This window comes from Vipera berus (genome assembly GCF_964194415.1).
Source record: "Vipera berus genome assembly, chromosome: 1".
Lineage (NCBI taxonomy): Eukaryota > Metazoa > Chordata > Lepidosauria > Squamata > Viperidae > Vipera > Vipera berus.
In genome coordinates, this window is record NC_138202.1 from 116,242,924 (window position 1) to 116,263,104 (window position 20,181).

At 40.9% G+C, this 20,181-nt stretch overlaps 1 protein-coding gene across 1 annotated transcript; it reads left to right on the plus strand.

Annotated features, from left to right (window-relative positions):
- Positions 1-475: 475 nt before the first annotated feature.
- Positions 476-19,038, plus strand: SLC15A3 (solute carrier family 15 member 3). Its single transcript, XM_081315417.1, has 8 exons — positions 476-1,081; positions 3,751-4,049; positions 6,634-6,796; positions 11,727-11,837; positions 13,549-13,717; positions 17,570-17,728; positions 17,942-18,100; positions 18,379-19,038. The coding sequence occupies exons 1-8, from the start codon at positions 515-517 to the stop codon at positions 18,501-18,503; spliced, it is 1,752 nt and encodes a 583-aa protein (XP_081171543.1). The 5' UTR covers positions 476-514; the 3' UTR covers positions 18,504-19,038.
- Positions 19,039-20,181: the final 1,143 nt, after the last annotated feature.

Consider the following 20,181-nt stretch of genomic DNA (forward strand, 5'->3'; position numbering starts at 1 on the left):
ATAAAAGTTCAAAAGTTGTGGGAATCTTTTCTCTGTTTTGATCTTTTGTCCGTACATGCAAAATTCTTTGCAGAAGAAGATGTGGAATAACTGTATAGGTTTTTTGATTGATTGCATTCACTTGGGGCCGATCCTACCTAAAACTATGTGGTCATGTGGTTCTGCCTTGATAGACATACAGGAAAATGGCAGTTTGGCTCTCTGTGTGTGGGTGTGTGTACAGCAGATGCAAAATGAGTGGTGCTGCAAAAGGGGCAGGAAAAAATAAAGGCTCCCATGAAAAGGAACCCATCTAGGCCAGCATAATAAGAATGTTTCCTTTCAGGGAAATGAGCGCTCATGTGATGCTTGTCTTAGAGGGGAGAAAAGAGGAAGTGAATGCAGCACTGAAAGCCTTCGGAGAAGAGAGGAGATCAGGAAATAAAAGCCAACCTAGAAAGATTCAGAGAGAGATGGCAAAGAAGTAAGATCCGTACAGAAGCAGAAACAAGGATTCTGAGATCGGGCCTCCACCATGGCCTCACGGCGACCTGAAGGGGAGACCAATCCCCTGTTGGAGCAGAAAGAAGCCCAGCTCAGTGGGCCAGGCCCATCTCCCTTTGAGGGCAGAAAGGCTGCCTGCCTGACTGTGCTGCTGGTGGAGATCCTGGAGCGCGCCGCTTTCTTTGGTATCGTCTCCAACCTGGTCTTGTATCTCAACAGCAGCACCTTTAATTGGGGTGGCTCCCAGGCTTCTCAGGCAGTTTTGATCTTCATAGGTGCCTCCTACCTGCTCTCGCCCATCGGGGGCTGGCTCGCCGATGCTTACCTAGGCTGCTACTGGACTATTGTCTTCAGCTTCCTGCTCTACCTTGTCTCAGCATGCCTGTTGCCCACCGTGGCCTCACAGGAGGGGCGCCTCTGGTTGTGTGGAGAGATGCCATCATACCCAATACAGCCTTCGTGCCAAGGTGACACCTCAGAGTGTAAACAAGAGCTGCCAAATCCATATTGTGCCCCTGTCCTGTACACTGGTCTACTGATCCTGGCCCTTGGCATCAGCTCCGTCAGGGCCAATCTCATTCCATTTGGTGCTGATCAGGTAAGAGATCATCTTTTGGATCTATCCTTTCTTTATTTCAAGGCAAGCAATTTGGAATTATTACTAAATTTTTCATTGGGTTGCTGGGATGGTTCTGCCCCAATAAGTCTCAGGGTTTTGCCTTAAAAACATATTTTGATGTAATGTCTTTTATTGTTTTGTGTTTACTGATTTCAGATAGTTCTACCGTTTTTTTTGATACACATTTTCTAAATTTTACTGCCAAGTTCATCAGTTCAAAGCAGTAAGACTTTAGGAAGACACACTAGTATTTTGATTTAATTAGACAAAGATAGAAAAGGCCTCTGAAAATGAAAGGAAATTTAGCCAAGGCTGAAAAGGCAAGCTTTGATGTCTGGCAAAATTCTGGGGATGGGGGGGCAGGGGGGGGGAAGTTCCAGAACTCAAGAACATTAGCAATCATGATGTCACGATAGTCTCCTTCCCATCGAAATGATCTTTAGGCTAGGTAACCAAAGTAGCAGCACCCTTAATGCAAAAGTGAGAGTGATTAACAGCCTTGGAGGAATCCTGGTAATCATATAACAATTTAAAAAAAGTATTTAGAGGGGGGAAAAGAAGAGCACACAGTAAACCTCCCTTAAAACAATGGGGAAACAATGGACATAATCAGTGGTTAATCTACTGTGTGGAAGCAGTGACAGCAGTTAAACAGGATGATAGGTTTTGGGGTTATTTTTTTAAATCAGGAGAAGTCCTGTAGCACTTCTGTAATTTTTTGCATTGTTCAAAAATCCTGAAGTTATCCATTTATCTCTCTTTTTCAAATCATCAGGGTCTAGTTAATTAAATTGGTGGACTTACTGTATGTTGTCAGGCAATTTACTGTCCCTTGTGTCAATATCCTGCCTCTGAGTCACATCCAAATGTTGATTTCCCAATTGACCCAAACCAATATTACACCAAAATGACAATACATATATAACATCATGAAATGATCTCCATAGTTGCATTCTGAGGTCTGATGGAAGCATATAGGCCATAGGATTTGTGTCAGGACACACATTTTGTTACTTGTCCCTCTTGCCATTTCTATGTGCCTGTTGGGTCAATCGTTGTTGACAGTCATGCTTTGTTCCTGTTTATTTCAGATCTGGGTAAAATATCCATTGATCAGAATACAGCAGCAGGAACAGGGGAGACCTGGGGTGGCTAAGCAGACTAGAACAAATATACTTCCTTTTATCTAAATAAAATGAAGGTGGTCTGCTCTTTTGTCTGGTGTCAAATCAGAATGGAAGATGGGGAGATAACTGCTCTAAAGGGAACTCAGGAAACAAAGTGTTAACGGAGAGGTCTAACTCTGGGAGAGGAAGTTGCCCATTAGCCACAGACGGTGTCCCTTTGCTTCTTAGCATGTCTCCGATAAGTTCCACAACAGCTGACTGTGCCTCCAAGCTAAGGTTGGCAAGGCATGCAAGTTTTTACACCCCTTGGGATAATGTTGGGAGGGGAGAATACTGAGGCCAGTATATCTAATAAAGATTTAAAGATTTAAAGTTGTTTCATTTCACAACCTGTAGACAATATGAAGGCAATATAAGGAACGGCTGCTGGAATTGGGTATGTCTAGTTTAATGAAGAGAAGGACAAGGGAAGACATGATAGCAGTGTTCTAATATCTCAGGGGCTGCCACAAAGAAGAGGGAGTCAAGCTATTCTCCAAAGCGCCTGAAGGCAGGACAAGAAGCAACGGATGGAAACTAACCAAAGAGAGAAGCAACCTAGAACTAAAGAGAAACTTCCTGACAGTTAGAACAATTAATCAGTGGAACAACCTGCCTCCAGAAGCTGTGAATGCTCCAACACCGGAGGTTTTTAAGAGGAGACTGGACAGCCATTTGTCTGAAATGGTATAGGGTTTCCTGCCTAACAAGGGGTTGGACTAGATGACCTCCAAGGTCCCTTCCAACTTTACTATTATGATTATGATTATCATGCAAACAAACTTGTGACTCTATTATGTAATGTACAAGCAAGGTTAAGGGCCTATTTTCAGTGGCATTTATATCCTCCCCAGCTGTAAGGGCAGTGCCACTTGCAAAAAGAAGGTTTTAATATCCTCCCACCATTCCTTCTCTTGCTCACCAGTCAACAACTATCTTTTCCTTTATCAAACTTGGGCCTCCATACTTTCCCCTATGCAAGGAACTGCTGCTTTTTGTGCAGTGTAATAGAGACTCATCTCCTTTCCCAGGGGATAAAACATGACAGAAGTTTACTCCTATTCTCATTTTTTTTAGCAGTGACACTCTTTATATCCATTCTGCACTTGCCAATAATTTGACAAAAATTGCTAAATTATATAACTGTTTACTAGTCTGGGCCCGCTTTATATCTAGATGTAGGAAGGGAAGGGAAGGGAGAGGAGAAGAGAGGAGAGGAGAGGAGAGGAGAGGAGAGGAGAGGAGAGATACAGAGAAAAACAACTAACTGAACAATTCTTGCAGGGCTCAGCATATTAAGGACTAATTCAGAAGAATCCAGCCTCATTCTGTTCTCTCTCTCTCTCTCTCTCTCTCTCTCTCTCTCTCTCTCTCTCTCTCTCTCTCTCTCTCTCTCTCTCTCTCTCTCTCTCTCTCTCTCACACACACACACACACACACACACACACACACACACACACTTTTTTTTCCTTTTCATTGCAGGTGACAGACCGTGGCCAGGAAGCTACCCGACGTTTCTTCAACTGGTTCTACTGGAGCATTAACATTGGGGCTGTGCTTTCGCTGCTGGTGATTGCCTTCATCCAACAGAATGTGGACTTCCTGATTGGCTATGCCATTCCTGCTGTCTGCCTGGCCCTGGCCCTTGTAATCTTCCTTCTGGCTACCCCCATCTTTGTCACAAAGCCAGCTGCTGGCAGTCAAGTTCTCACCATGTTGCATTTGGCTCTCCAGAACAGCTGTTGTGGCAAAGCATTGCAGAAAGTGACCATAAAAACCAGGTAAGGCAGACAGAGCCTCTTTGCACAAGGTGGTTTTATGGCTGCCATATATTTTTGGTGGCCTGTGCAGGATTAGTATCTTCATGCATTGGAACTGAATGAAACTCAGCAGTGCATTTCCATCCTCTTGGACAAGGCCTTTGAAGTAAACATGGCTTTGTTGAACTTAGGGACTGAGCCATAACACCTCTTTAAACCTGTGAATCTGCCTGAAAGGGGTCAACAGGCAAATAATTGCAATATGGTCGGTGCATGTTCAGGAGAAAGAAATTGTAAAACTCCTGAGTAAGTACAGACTTTATTATTTTTATGGTGCAGAAGGAATATCCAAGGAACTCCTTGTGGATTGTCACCCAAAAATGACAGGATGTAATCTAGTCTAAATAGTAATGAACTTTGCTTTCTGCTTGCAAAGCATTTTTTAAAAAAACAACCAAACATACATGAGGAAGCATTATAAAATGGCAACCCCTAACTGCAGCTTGAAAAGATGTAGCCCATTTTACCAGCTTAAGGTATATCTCACCTCATCCTGCAGCTGGGCCATAATGTCCTAACTCTTAATTTCTCTCATCTTCCAATTTGCTTATATGGATGATTGAACCTCCACGGTTAAACCATGGGCTGAGAGAGAGATCTGTTCTACTATTATTAGGATTTTATTATTGGAAATGGTATAAGAAGAGGGATCAAACAAGGGGGAGGAAATCTGCAGATTACATTAGGACAGTGTTTCCTAACCTTGACAACTTTGAAAAACATGGAATTCTGGGCGTTGAAGTCCACATATTTGGAGGTTGCTAAGGTTGGGAAAACATTGCATTAGGAGAAGTAGTGCAGACTCCTCTCTCGCCAGACACATAAGAAGCTGCATTCCATTGTTAGGCCTTGTATACTGCCAAAGGCAATAAAATGTTGGGGCGAGGCAGTCAGAGTTGTTTTGGCAGGTCACAATGGGTAAATTCAGACAATGCATTTACGGATTAACATTCTGTGCGATCCAGATAAATTGTGTTTTATTCAATGAACTGGTTAAACATATTTAATTTTAATTTAATTTTTAATTTTAATTCCATTTATATCCCGCCCTTCTCCGAAAACTCAGGGTGGCTTACAAGCTTAGCAGTAGCCTTCATTCTATGTATATGCCTGCTTATTAGCTCTTTCACACACACACACCCAAGCGACATTATTACAAAGTCAGCTTAATTGCCCCCAACAATCTGGGTCCTCATTTTACCTACCTCGGAAGGATGGAAGGCTGAGTCAACCTTGAGCCTGGTGGGATGCGAACCTGCACTAATTGCAGGCAGCTGGTGTTACTTAAGGAGGCATTAGCCCACTGCTCCACCAAGGCTCCACCAAGGAGTAAACATATACCATAACTCAATGTTTGAGGGCTGAGTCAGAGCAGTGGCCCATCCAGCTCAGGAAAAACATTATCGATTATAACTGGTGGCTCCTTTCTAGAATTTTAGATTTTCCCAGCAGTGACCAGAATTGCTAGATGAAACTTTTGCATTCAAATAATGAACCAAATTACTGAGCAATGTCCCTCCCTCATGAGGTTTCTCTGACAGCCTGACCAGTGGGAAGAGAATTGCTCACTTCACTAACAAGGTTTAAGCACTTATTTATAAGATGTAATTGCCTTTCCTTTTGGAGTCCCTAGCCGTATACCAAGTTCTTCCTTCTCCCATTTCCCCCCAAAATAGTGACCCTTTGGGGTAGATTGGACTAAGGAAAAGTGACTGACCCAAAGTCATTCAGTGTATTTCCATGACTAGGAATTGAATCAGGGTCTCCCCAGTGCCAGTTCAATTCATTATCACTGTGTTGGCCCCACTAGGTAAATCAGACAGGAAATCAGCTCCACACGCAGGCTGATTGCAATGTTTCTTGTCTTCCTCCTTTTTATAATTCATTGAACTAGGGAGGTGTCTGCCTGAGCCACTTCTCAATATTTTCCTATTATTCAGGATGAAATGAGATTTCAGTCCCCTTTGCCTAGGGGCAATCAATTCTACTGGTAATCCTCAATTTATGATATAATAGAGCCCACAATTTTCGTTGTAAGTCATGATGGTCATAAAGTGGGCACTGTATGATCAGACCTGATGTTACAAACTTTTTTGTAGGGGTCATTAAGCAAATACGGCAAACGTGAAACAAACTCATTGTTCGTTTGGAATGGTTTTGGCCAAAAATTGGAAATGCATGCTGGTTTCTGGCCAAAACGTTGTAAATTGCAGTCACTTGTCTGCAGGGTGCTGCAAACAGCTATAAAAGCATGACCAGGTGGTGGCCCCGGACATTGGAACTTCATATCTGGGTTGTAAGTAGGGGAATTTGAGTGTCTGTGTGTTGTGTGTGTGTGTGTGTGTGTGTGTGTGTGTGTGTGTGTGTGTGTGTGTGCCCATTACAACTGGAAATAATTCCCAGTCTGGTGCCATCTGGTGGTTGGACAGTAGCTTCCAGCTGGCTGTGGATTATGTTCTAGTATCTAATCCATCTAGTGGCTGGCTCTCCATTTGGGAGAAAGCTGTTTTAGACCCAACATTTTTCTTCTTTTTTTTCTTTACAGGGCAAGGAATCCCCTGCTTGAAGCAGAAAGACCCAATCTCCTTTCAGGGGAAAGGAACCAGCCTATGGGGTCATCCTGTGAACATGCCTCTAACCTCCAAGTGGTGGCAAAGATCCTGCCAGTTCTGCTGACTCTCATCCCATATTGGATGGTTTATTTCCAGGTAGCGTCCCTTGCAAGGCACTCCTTCTTTCATATGGGAAGATGCCCTGAGAGGTGGGCAATAATACCAGCAGCAGAGGAAAGCGTGGGGGCTTGTTGTGTGCTGGGATGGAGCATTTAGCTGGGACCTGAAGAGGATGCCAGTTTTAATTTGCATTTTAATAGTAAGCACTTGCTCTGTATTTATTTAGGGATTTATATTCCATCTTTCCCCACTATGTGTCTACACGCAATTGTACAATAAGATTAAACAGTAATACCATAAAAATGAACTTATTAAAACTGAAGACGTGCAACGATGGCAGCAAAAATCCAGCTGAAATCAGATGAAGCCTTTTATTATAATGGGTTAAGGGAGTTGCCTAGCAACAAAATTACCCCAAAATGGCCAACAAACAGCTTCTTTGGGCAAGCCTTCCCTGATTGCAGGGCCATTTAGAAATGTTCTCTCCTCACCATTTGCAAGTTTCACCCTGGGGGAGCGCCAGAGAAGGCTCTTGATGTTGATTTCAGTGAAAAGGGGAATTCAAACAGATGCATTTTTCTACTTTGCAGTTTAATACAATTACGGTAGAAGGTTCTGTGTCTCACAGGTGCCTCAGAAAAGATGTAGCACCTTCAGAAATGTTCAAATCATTTTTTAGGGGGGCAGTTTAGATACATTTCTCTCTCTCCCAAAAAGTCCTTTTAACCTTACAGATGAGTCCCTAAAAATACTGATTAACTGGGTCATAACTATGGGACACTTCACATCTGCTGCAACTGGTTAGTGGGGTAACCTGCCAGCTGGCTACAATTATTCTTCCAAGGAAATTTTATACTAAACGTAATTTTCTCCTGGCTCAAAAACTGATGGACATTGTTTCAGCATGTGTGTATGGCTGTGCCCAAAGTAAACAAGGAGTAAACATGGAGTAAACAAGGCTCTGTCTGAGGGCTGAAATTGGTTTGCCCTTATTAAGTGTGGAATTTTGTGCAGGCTGGTTGTGCCCATTCCTGCACTCACTGAGTTAGAGCCTCAAAGGCAGCTTCAGGAATAGTTTTGAGGGTGTGGGAAAGGATAATGCTACCCGGTTGGAGGATGTGTGTTCTAATGCTAGGTGCTGTCCAATGGTTCAGAAAACCTGTTTTCATATTTCCAGGAGATGCCAAAGACTGAACCCAGCATCTATTATATGAGAAAGGTGTGCTTCATCACCAGACTACAGTCCTCCTTTCCCCTTTTTCCATGTATTTCTCTGTGCTGTCCATTTCAGTAGTGCTCTGGTGAAGGACAATTAACACTGCAAAACACATCATAATTTTGGGATGTCACTGTCAGCCTGTATATAAAATGTGCATCCTGGTGTGGTTGCTGCTTTCTGTAGATTCCACATTTGTGGCAATTCAAGTGTGATCTTTGAAATGTTGGAGAGAGAGAGAGAGAGAGAGAGAGAGAGAGAGAGAGAGAGAGAGAGAGAGAGAGGAGACAATCTTTTAGACATGCAGAAAAAGGATTTCAGCTCATGCCAGGAAAAGAAATTCCTCTTTGTGGTTTTTTTCCTCCTATCATTATTCATTCAATTTCACAAAAGAACATTCCCTTTAGAAATTATTTCAAAGAAATAAAAAGCATGCCATGCTTCTATTCTGTTGCCAGTAAGATGATTCCCATACTAAGAAGTAAAAACACATTTTTTTATTCTTAAAGAAAAAATGGACAAATCATCCACCTAATATTTGTGGCCTTAAATTGGATGGAGAATCCTGAAAGGCTAATTTGGGGTAGATTTTTTTTTTCTGTGTAGAAAAACAACCTTCATATCCACAAGTTTATTTATTTATTTGATATAGCCATCATTTTACTTAATCTTTAGAGAGAATCCCCCAGACTATCTAGACCACAGGTCTGCAACCCGCGGCTCCGGAGCTGCATGCGGCTCTTTCAGCCGTCTCCTGCGGCTCCCAGTCTTCTGCCATGTGCAGTCCAAAAAAAAAAAAAAAGTGAGACTAAAAAAGTTCAACCAATCAATTCAAATATGCAGGGTAGGTGCATATCTCGCCTTGGCTCCACTCTTCAGTCAAACCCTGTTCTGCGCATGTGCGCATGTACGTGCATGCGCGCACATTTTTTGCGGCTCCCAGTTTATCCTTTTGTGAGGGAACCGGTTCCGCGTGGCTCTTTCACTGTTTCAGGTTGCTGACCCCTGATCTAGCCTGATCATGCAGAACATGAAAAATAGCTTGGTCTTCTCCCCCCAGATAAATTCAGCCCAATTGTTCACAGGAAGGCAGATTCCATTAGGCTTCAGTTCATGCACAATTCAAATTAAACCCACTGAATAAATAGTCCGCAGATTCACCTCAAAACTATCAACCTGCCAGGTTTTAGGCATTCTAAATTGTTGTAAAAGATTGGCTAGAGAAAAAGAGAAGCCTGCCACTTTCATTTCTCCCCTGATGCCTCTTTGCTATTATAGCACAGCAATAAAATTGATAAATGATTGTAATAAACTGAATGAAATGTGCACTTCAAAAAAAAAAAACGTCTGTATTTTTCTATAGTGTTTTTTAAAAAGAATTGTAAATCCTTGTTATGCAATGAATTTCATTTGCAAAGAAAATTTAGAAGCAATTATTCTAAAGAGATACATGAATGAGGAAAAGAAGAAGACAGCAAAACCACCTTGGATTATCCTTAAGCACTTTCTCCCCATATTTGACAACAGGGTTTGTCAGAAAGGGGAAAAGGAGAGCTGTATGTTTTGAGGGACGGTGTGCTCAGCCATGTGGGTTGAAAAATTCACCTCTTGAGTAGTTGTTGATTGCAAATGATGTGTCCTGAAAATTGTTAGCTGCTCATCGTGAACAACTGAATGCTTCCTGCTGAATAAGCAGAGACTGCTGGAGAAACTGTAGAGCAGACATGTCAAACACAAGGCCTGGGGGCCGGATCCGGCCCGCGAAGTGGTTTCATGTGGCCCGCGAAGCCATCCTGGAAACAGTGAGGGAACGGCCCCCACTGCCTTGGCCCTGGCCCAGAGACCCTCCTTCTGCCAGAGACCCTCAGATCTGTCCCACTCCTGCCCAGGCCCCCATAGGCACCCTTGATGCGAACGATTTAGAGCTGGCCACGCCCACCCAGCAGGCCATACGCACTCTAGCCACGCCCACCCAGTAGGCCACGCCCACCCAGGCCATACCAACCCGGCCCCCTGAGGGCAACCGCAATGCTGATGCGGCCCTCAGTGAAATTGAGTTTGACACCCCTGCTGTAGAGAGAATATAAGGTGGCTGGGATAGAAGGAATGAACAGAACTAAAAAAGAATTTTCAATTTCAATCAGAATAGAGCTGGAAGGGACCTTGGAAGTCTTCTAGTCCAACCCCCTGCTCAAGCAGGAGACCATATAACATTTCAGATAGGTGGCTGTCCAGTCTTTTCTTAAAAATCTCCAGTGATGAAGCCCCTACAACTTCTGAAGGCAAGCTGGTCCACCGGCTAATTGTCCTCACTGTTAGGAAGTTTGTTGAAATGCAACTCTGCATAAGAAAAGGATCAGAAAAAGAAGAAACCTAAGGAAAGAGTGATAATCCCAAATAAGAAATGACTGCATACTTTAGAGTTCAACAGATTTTAGTAAACATAAGTATGTTTCCTTGGTGTACAAGAAATTCATCAGAAGAAACAACTAGGATGAATAAGAGTTGCTAGAAATAGAAATACTAAAAGTATAATCACAACAATTCTAAAAGGAAGAAAAGGGGGGGGGGAGAGTGCCAGCAGAACAACCAACACGATTGTACAAAACACTTAGTGAAAATCAAACAGAATATGTAGTAATGTGGATAAGATATATATGTAATTTAATTTCTGGTTTGTCTTGTAAAACATCAATTAGACAGCGGATGATATAGGGAGTAGATGGGATGACTGATATTCTAAAAGACAAAATTCAAATTTTCTTGATATATTAGAAAAATGGGCCAATAGCCATTCGGGTCTCGTGGTTAAGGTGTTGACCTACAAACTGGGAGAACTGTAAGATCTACTCCTATCTTCAGCATAAAATACTGGTTGGGTGACTTTGGGTCAGTCACTCACTCTCAACTCGCAGTGTTGTTGTTGTGGGGAAAATAGGAAGAGGCAGGAGTATTAGATATGTTTGCCACCTTGAGTTATTTATAAATTATAAAGTTGGGATGAAAAATAAATACAAAATTCTTCATTTAGGAAAACAAATTAAACAGGCATGCATAGGAACAGAGGCAACCTGTGTGTTAATAATATGTATGTAATCATAACATTCATATCTTTGAATGTTGGGAAAAGTTTCTTAAATGAAACAGCAATTCAACAATGAACTAAATATCAAGACAAGAGAGTTCACTTTCACTAGATGTGTACATGCAGAAAATTAACAAGCTTGTAAGCCGCCCTGAGTCTTCGGAGAAGGGCGGGATATAAATGGAGTTAAAATTAAAAAAAAACAAAACCATTTTTCAGGGATATTTGCATACGTTTCCTATACTGACTCAGGGGGGGGGAAGGAGTTGATAGTCTAAACTGTACTTTCCAGCTCATCCTATATAATAATTGCCATATCTAATTACCCATGTTATGCTATTACTAAGACTCTGTGACAGGACACTTTTGTCTGGCATTACCATGTGAAGAATAAGTCTTGAAGATGGATAGAGTCCTATGTTAAAGATACAGGATAAGAACATTAATTTTCCCCAAATAGGTGCCTTTCTAATGCTTTAAGCTTCAGTTCCAATCATCTCCAGCCACCATAACCAATGGACACATTAGCTGAGAGAATATGGGAACTGATCCAACATGCCTCAGGGTTGCCAGGTTTAGTCTACATTATTTTACCACAGTATAGGAAAGCTCCTATAGGTTTTTTGTTTATTTGTTTAATAATACCACCTTCTATTTTATTTTAGATGCAGTCAACCTACTACTTGCAGGGTCTCCATCTCTCCATTCCCAACTTCTTTCAGAACAGTCATATGAATAACAGTGCATTCTCAGCAACCATAGATACTGTCTATACGGTAAGCCATGGGGCAGGTGAGCCAGTCGGTTTGGGTTGTTATGTTCTAAGAAGTTTGGCTTTCGTTCGGTCATTCAGAAGTATGTTGCCCCTCTCAAATCATAATAAAGCTCCTTCTGATGGAGAAGCTCTAAGTGTCCAACAGCTCACGTAAAGGGCCACTGCCAAATGTAGATGTGCTAATAAATAAATAATGCTGTTGAGTAGATGGAAAGTGATTGTTTGTGGAATGAAGCTTTGTGAAACAGATACCGTACTTTCAATTGCCCTGGTCTCCAAGAACCCACGTTCAATCCCTAGTTTTATAAGCAGGAAACCTCCTGACCAACTGCATATGTCAGGGGTAGGCAACCTTGGCTCTTTTATGACTTGTGGACTTCAACTCCCAGAATTCCTGAGGCAGCATAGCTGGCTCAGGAATTCTGGGAGTTGAAATCCATGAGTCATAAAAGAGCCAAGGTTGCCTACCCCTGGCATATGTCATAGTTAAGATCATAGGCCTTGCTTACCACAGATGGAAGAGAAACTGTTCTATTTTCTTTCAAACCACAAACTGTGTTGTGGTAGAGGAATTGCTGAAATAGGAGAAGAGAGAATATATAAGTAGGAGACCAAGAATTCTAGAAAACTAGATGATTTCAACTTTTTCCCAAAGAGTTCTGTTATTTTAGGATGAGAATAAATTGGTTCTTTTAATTTTTATTCCCAACTCACAATGCATTTAGATCTAGCTGGTAAATATATTTGTTTGTGGTTAAGAGGCTTCTACTGCAATTTAACTGAACGCTGAGGCAATGGTTGTTTGTTATTGCCAGGAATCTGTGGCGTGTCCTCTTAAACCATGACCACAACCGAAATCATACTACCACCATCCCTCTAAAAACTAAAGGGAGAGAGGGAAGAGTTCCATGTGTACATCATGCAGCATTCCTAATTTGAATCATTGGATTATTCGCATTTCTTTCCCTGCCCTAGCTAACAGATGTGACTGCCCTGGTTTACAGAATGGTTTTGTGGAAACTTGATTCACATGACTGAGAAATAGGATGTTCTTCTGAAATCTGTTGGAAATGTCTAGATGAAAGTCCAAGAGTAATCAAGATAAGCATTTTGCTTATCACTTTCAGTGGGAACTGTGTGCTGAAAGCTTCTTGCCTGTACAGGACATAATCAATCCAGGATAGTTAGAAGGAGTAGAATATGATTTCAGGCATTCTCAATTTGCCTTGAGAAGGAGAAACAATTCACAAGCCTGGACAAGAACACTGAGAATGTATGCTAGTGGATCTGTGCAGATATTGACATTCTTTTAATGTCAATAGAATGACACAAAAGTGCTAGGAGATGCATTATGGCACATCAGTGGATATTCAATTTACAGCTCCATCTGCATCTCCTAGCACTTTTGTGTCATTCTAGGAGCCATTCCTGATGCTGTGAATAGAAGGGGACTTTCACAATATAAGCAGTTGCACAAGTATTGGAAGCTGCATGATCTATAAATATTACAATTTAGTTTTGTTCATTGACTCTTTAGAGATCCAAAAAATTAACACAAATAGGAATTGTGGTTAAGTTGCTGAGCTAGGAGCAGGGAGACCCAGATTCTAGTCCATAGAAACTCCTTGACTTTCATTCATTACCAAACCTTTATAAGAGTTTGGGAGATGCAGAATAATATTTACATTCTTTCTCTCTCTCTCTCTCTTCAGTTTCCAGATGCCTGGCTCCTTCTAGCCAATGTAATGGTTCTGTTGATCCTCATTCCACTGAAGGACCGGGTGATAGACCCATTCCTAGCAAAGAAGAAGCTGTTGCCATCAGCACTGAGGAGAATGGCCCTAGGCATGATCTTTGGCCTTGGCTCAGTCCTATTAGCAGGTAAGCACTTCGTTCATAAGCTTGTACTAACCCCACATTCCTTAGCCCTAAAGCAGGGGAGGCTAAAATATTCAAACAAGAAACACCAGCCATGATTTAGTCGTGACCTGGTTTGCCTGGCCTGAGGAACCGTAATAATCATATTGGCCTTTGCCATGAATGGGCCTCTGAGAAAAACTTAGCAAATCCTGCTTAGAATGAATGGTCTAAACCAAAAGTGATTCATACACCATAATAATTTAGTAAATTATGAAGTTATTCAATTAATTGGAACAGCTATTATGTATTTCTGATAGACTTTAATCTCTCTATGGATATTTGTAAAAATCAGTTTATTATTTGTTGTCTGAAAGTTTGCAACAATTTGCAATGTTTAAAGCTGCAGAATGACTGTTCATTCAATTAAATCTTCTAATTGTATAATTTGATCCAACTCCAATAGCTGCATATATAAAACCTGAGTGACTGTTAGTACTAAAATTGTTTTGAATGATTTTGAATGTACAGTATATAAAATGCATAATATTTAAAAGGTTTGCTAAGATGAGTATTGATTATTTGTGAGAAGTTTGGAATAAAATTAAATAAACAATGTTGTTTCCTATAATTGTAAGATAAGTTTAGTTAAACAAAATATTTTTTTTCATATTTATTGCACCCATCAGAAAATATTTTTTTTAAAAAAACAGTCAGCCAACTTCATGATTCTCCAAATATAAAATTATGGAGGAGATACTTAGATATATGGTATGGGTTTGTCCCATGATTGTCTAATTTTAGTTGATATACATATATTTGTTAATAATCATGCATTTGTTAATATGTTTTTGGGAAGATGAATAAAGTTTAAATCTGCTAATGTAATGTTGAATTATGCACTAAAAATGTGAAAAGCACTATGGAAGGTAGGATTTCAATCAGTAGTAAATGTATGAAGAACTGAATTTATCAGGTATAAGATGCTGTTAAGAAATTATGTTATGATGAAAGAGCACCAGCAAGAGGTGCCCACAGGATCAATTTTTTTCCCTCCAAAATGAACTATAAAAAGAGTTTCCAGAGGAAAAAAATGGCAGATTGAAGATGGCTCCACAAAAACCTGGGCCGATGGCTGCAACAAACAACAAAGAGTCAGTGAGCAGACCAGCTCTTCAGAACCTCCCTGGAGAAGGGGAGGGTGGAATATCATCCACAACTCTGAATAGTCACTCCGCACAAGACCGCAAGAAGCAGTCCCCAATAGATTTTGAAAACTGGAAGACAACAAGAACAGCCATCCTGCTCGCAAATTTGATATTTGCCCTTTAAAAGGATACTAGGTTCATGGATTTTCTTTTCTAATCACTTTTTAAAATTAATTTAATTGTAATTGTAAGGGGTCCTTCCCAAAGGAAATAGATGTGTTTGGACTTTTAGCAAGACATAACAAAGATAAGCAATTTTAAAAATTAGACACTAGAGGGAACTAAAGATGTTTATTAAAGAAGAAAAATGCATGAGCCAGCTAATTAACTGGGGCTTATAAAATGATGCAAAACGTTACAACGTTGAAAATACTGAAGGACACTTTTGAAAAATGGAATCAGAAGTTAGTGCCAACAATGTCAATAGGAATGTTTGCTTCTGTGGATAGACTGTGCCCAAAAGATGTTATGGAGGTAATGGCAGATATGGAACAAGTTGTATTTTAAAGGCAGAGATGGCATCAAAAGTGGGTCTACCAATGGCAGGGTATGAGACTGATCTGGAAGACAATGCCTCACTGGACATACAAAAGAAACCAGTTAATGATACATATTCATCTATTTTTGAATTAGCTCTCTATTGATAGAAAGGAGAGATGGGCTAATATTATTCTATGTGGTCAAAGTTTAATGCAATGCTAAAAACAACAACTCAAATTTCCTCTTGTTTCTTCCTTTCCGTGTGCGTGTGTGTGTGTGTGTGCACGCGCGCCCATGCATGTGCGCATTTTTATTTCCATCTTCTTGCTTTTTCCTTTGTATATTAGAGCAAGCAAGCTTTAAAACAGAATGTTGGCCACCTTCACTTCTGCACCTTAAAAGAAGGCAATGCAAACCATTTCTGTATTGTGTGAAAATGCTACTTGTGTAGTTGTTCACACTATTGCCCCAGTTTGGTTTACTGTAATCAGCTCTATACCTCTTTGAAAAATACAGCAGCAAATCAAAATTATTGTAATCAGCTAACATCTGTTTTACGGTTGCTGCACTAGTTTCCAGTAACTTTCCTGGTGCAATTCAAAGTGCTATTTTTGACCTATAAAGCCTTGTACAGCTTGGCACCAAAGTACCTACAGTATTCCTTTTCTCTATAGAAGTGGCCAGCTCACCCAGCACTACCAACATCTTTTAATGCATCCAAAGTGCACGAATTGAAGGCTCATGGATAGTTGCAACTCCCATATTACGGAATAATCTTCCTCTGAAAATTAGGCTACTTCCTTCATTGTTAGTCTTCCAGAACAAAGTAGTCCTAAAAGGATTTGTGCAGGGAATAGTCATCATAATGCACTTACATTGTTGTAGATCTTGTTTTATCTTGATTTTTAACCTTTTTTTTGAGGTTTGTATGCTTATACAAGGAGTTATTTTTTAAGTCTGGCAGTAAAAAAATGTAGCCAATCAATCAAGTAGTTAATAGGCACCTGACTCAAGGGAAACAATGCCTTTATTCTGTACAGTACTGTCTGTATCGCAGTAATTAAGAATCTTGATAATTAACATTTAAGCCAACATACTTACCGTATATACTCTCAAGAGACTAAAAGTGCCTGGCATGCCAACCTGTCCCTGATGAAAGCCCAGAGCTGTTCTGAGGAAGTTCCAATGATCTCTTATCAAATCTACATTCCCTCATCCTTGCCAAGCATACTTTTTTCTTCTAGTTCTTCATGTGTTTCAAGTGGGGGATGTGAGTAAAGCAGTATCCTGGTTTCCAGTTAAAATTTTGAATGGTCTGTCTGTGTTCTGAAATTTGGACACTTGAGAAAGTAAAAGAAAATGGATACTTTCAAATTGTAGCTATGGAGATGGTTATTAATTGTACCATAGATTGAAACAAGAACAAATTCTGGACCAAATTAAAGCTGTGCACTTGAGGTGATGATCAGGCCGTAGAATATCCTGAAGTGTGAAGTGCTTTATGTGGTTCCTTTTTGAACAGGATATACTACTGTTGGTTAGAGATACTAAAACTCTTGTTATGACTTTTAACTGGGAGAATCATAGGGCAATAATTTTTGAACCAAGGTACCTCAAATGGGCTAATGTACAGAATCTAATTCCAGGGCTCATGATTCCAGAGGGAATGAAATTTGGGGAGGTTGTGGCTACCTCAGTGCTACTGGCTGCTGCTGCATTGCTAGGCTATACTACTGCGGTCACATGATTTTCATTTTCAAAGTTCCATAACAGTTTCCCAGCCAGTCTCACAATCCCTTCCTCCCTCTCCCATCCAGCAGCAGTCATTTACCTGCCTGCTGGGAAGGAAAGGGAAAGGAAGGGAAGGGAGATTTCCAATGCTTCCTGCCAGATTCCCACATGGAAATTCAAAGGGGAAGTTGACAGGATGTCACAAGATGCTCCTGCTTCCACTGCTTTTTTGCCACCTTTGTTCATTGTGTTTCTGATTAGGGTAAGGAAATATCTCTGAAACAATAGCCCTATTGGACATGGGTATCTAGTAAGTATTTTATACCTATAGTAAATACTTTATACCTAATATAACAAAGAAATGACCACTTATTTTCTAATTTTTAAAAATCTGCCTCAACTATGAGTATATTCTTCATAATCTTATTCTGGATCCAAATGCTCTTCTCCTATTTAGGTTTCCTGGAGACTAAGCGGCTGCAATATGTGAAGAACAACCACACAATCTCACAACAAATTGGGAAAGATAAATACTTTGCAGCCCCACTCTCCATCTTCTGGCAAATCCCTCAATATTTACTCATTGGAATCAGTGAAATCTTTGCCAGCATTTCGGGTAAGCAAGGGAACAAGGCTTTATTCCATGCTGTTCCTATATTGGCATTAAGCCAGAATTTCCTGGTTTGAATGTAGTGCAGCTAGTTGCACCAAAAGATGAAAAAGCACAGTTTTCTCACCATGACGTCTGAAGCCTTGAACTATCCTTCAGACCTACTTTAAATGTGCTCCTCTAGCTTGCTAATCCTTCAAATTCTTTCTACTTTTCCAGGGCTGGAGTTTGCCTACTCTGAAGCTCCCAGATCCATGCAAGGAGCAATTATGGGTTTTTTCTTCTTCATTTCTGGAGTTGGATCTCTTTTAGGATCTGGTCTCCTGAGTTTGCTCTCCCTGCCAACCAATGGTTGGATGCACTGCCCAGAAGATTTTGGTGAGCATCTGCCTTATTCTTTAGCCCCAGGGAACTTCCTCCACTAAGGAAAATGGAGAAGCCATTCAAAGAGTTTTCACTGTTCTCCAGCGATATTGAACATCTTTTGGTAATGGCATGTAGACTGGAGAAGACCTACAGCAAATTATTTAAAAATGTGTTGTCAAAAGACTGTTGTACACCAAGGATTCATGAACCTGTGAAGGCTGCAGAATGCAAGATGACATCTTTCTGCTGCTGTATACTAAAGGCTCTTTTGCTCTCTCTTTCTTCCCTAGGAAACATCAACAAATGTCAGATGGATTATTATTTCTTCCTCCTAGGTGGGATTCAGGCGGTAACATGCATCCTCTTTATGTTCATATCCGTCCGCTATGAGCGTCAACAGCGACCCACCAGCTGAGAGAACAACTGATAGCATTTTTCAGGGCTGCAAGAAGACACCCATGCTCTCCAGCTCTCATCATAGTGTTCAGTGCTATGGCTGTTGCAGAAAGTTAACTGATTCAAAGGTTATGACAGCTATATTAATGAAAATTTGAGAAAGCAATCCAGAAGACTAGCAACAATGGCAGATAATCAGGGTACTAAAAACTACAGTTTCTTATTCAAAGTGTTAAGAAGAAAGTGAATATGAACGGTTGAGTTATGGGGAGCTTGAAGCTAGGCTGTAGTTAAATAGATCATTTTTTAATCCATCAAAATGGTTTTTGCCCCTCTTAGTACTTACAATCTCCTTTGAGCTGAACTATTTTTTGGGGAAAATCAAATCCTTAAAAAAAGGAGAATGTCATACATGCTGTATATACTTGTACATAGAAATTCACGTAATCTGGAGCTTCTGATACTTTACAGCAGGGGTGTCAAACTCAATTTCATTGAGGGCCACATCAGCATTGTGGTTGCCCTCAGGGGGCCGGGTGGGTATGGCCATGGTGGGCGTGGCCTACTGGGTGGGTGTGGCTAGAGTGCGTATGGCCTACTGGGTGGGCATGGCCAACTCTACATCGTTCACATCAAGGGTGCCTATGGGGGTCTGGGCAAGAGTGGGACAGATCTGAGGGTCTCTGGCAGAAGGAGGGTCTCTGGGCCAGGGCCAAGGCAGTGGGGGCCGTTCCCTCACTGTTTCCAGGATGGCTTCGCGGGCCACATGAAACCACTTTGCGGGCCAGATCCGGCCCCCGGGCCTTCTGTTTGACATGTCTGCTTTACAGCCAAATATCAAGTGTTGCAAATGGAGATTTCATGGGGATCACAATTATGGAATAAAACCTTGTATTTATAGCTAACTTTTGTTAATGTAATAGGAATGTCCTGGAAGTTCCTTTTTCAGCAACCTACCCCAGTCTTAAAGATGCATATTACCAGTAGCAGCATTTATTTCTTTAAATAAATAATGCATCGTCCTTCATCTGTGGATATGGGAATCTTTGCTTCAAAGTACTGTTGGATGTGAGATCTGAATAATGCAGAAATATCATATTATGCATATGGACATGTATAACAGGAGCTACAGTTATGTGACTGAATGGCACATAGTGACTAGTTAAAACATCCAGAGCTTTAATTTTGGACAAATGCATTTTTGCATTCATGTATAAAATCTGCCAACCTAGCAGTTCGAAAGCACGTAAAAATGCAAGTAGAAAAATAGGGACCGCTACGGTGGGAAGGTAACAGTGTTCCGTGCGCCTTTGGTGTCTAGTCATGCCGGCCACATGACCACGGAGACATCCTCGGACAAGCGCTGGCTCTTCGGCTTTGAAACGGAGATGAGCACCGGCCCCTAGAGTTGGAAACGACTAGCATGCATGTGCGGGGGAACCTTTACCTTTTATAAAATCTTAAAAACTTCAAAAAAAAAAAACCTTTTAGGAAATTGTTTGAAATTGATATGAAATCCATTATTCCTTTCAGGATGGCAAGAATGGAAATTACAAGTATTGTTGCAAAATTTCAGAGACAAAATTGAAAAAGAGATTTGACCCAAGTAATTGGTATGAAAAACGTCCACCAAGGAGATGCAGTAGTTAAAATCAATATAAAAGTGAGGGAGATGGACGGTTTAAAAATGTGAAAAA

Bases quoted from the DNA above. Each gene is read 5' to 3' on its own strand.
- SLC15A3 (XM_081315417.1), top strand. From the start codon at position 515: ATGGCCTCACGGCGACCTGAAGGGGAGACCAATCCCCTGTTGGAGCAG. The intron at 1,082-3,750 runs GTAAGAGATCAT...TTTTCATTGCAG, and splicing joins TTCCATTTGGTGCTGATCAG to GTGACAGACCGTGGCCAGGA. The intron at 4,050-6,633 runs GTAAGGCAGACA...TTTTCTTTACAG, and splicing joins AAAGTGACCATAAAAACCAG to GGCAAGGAATCCCCTGCTTG.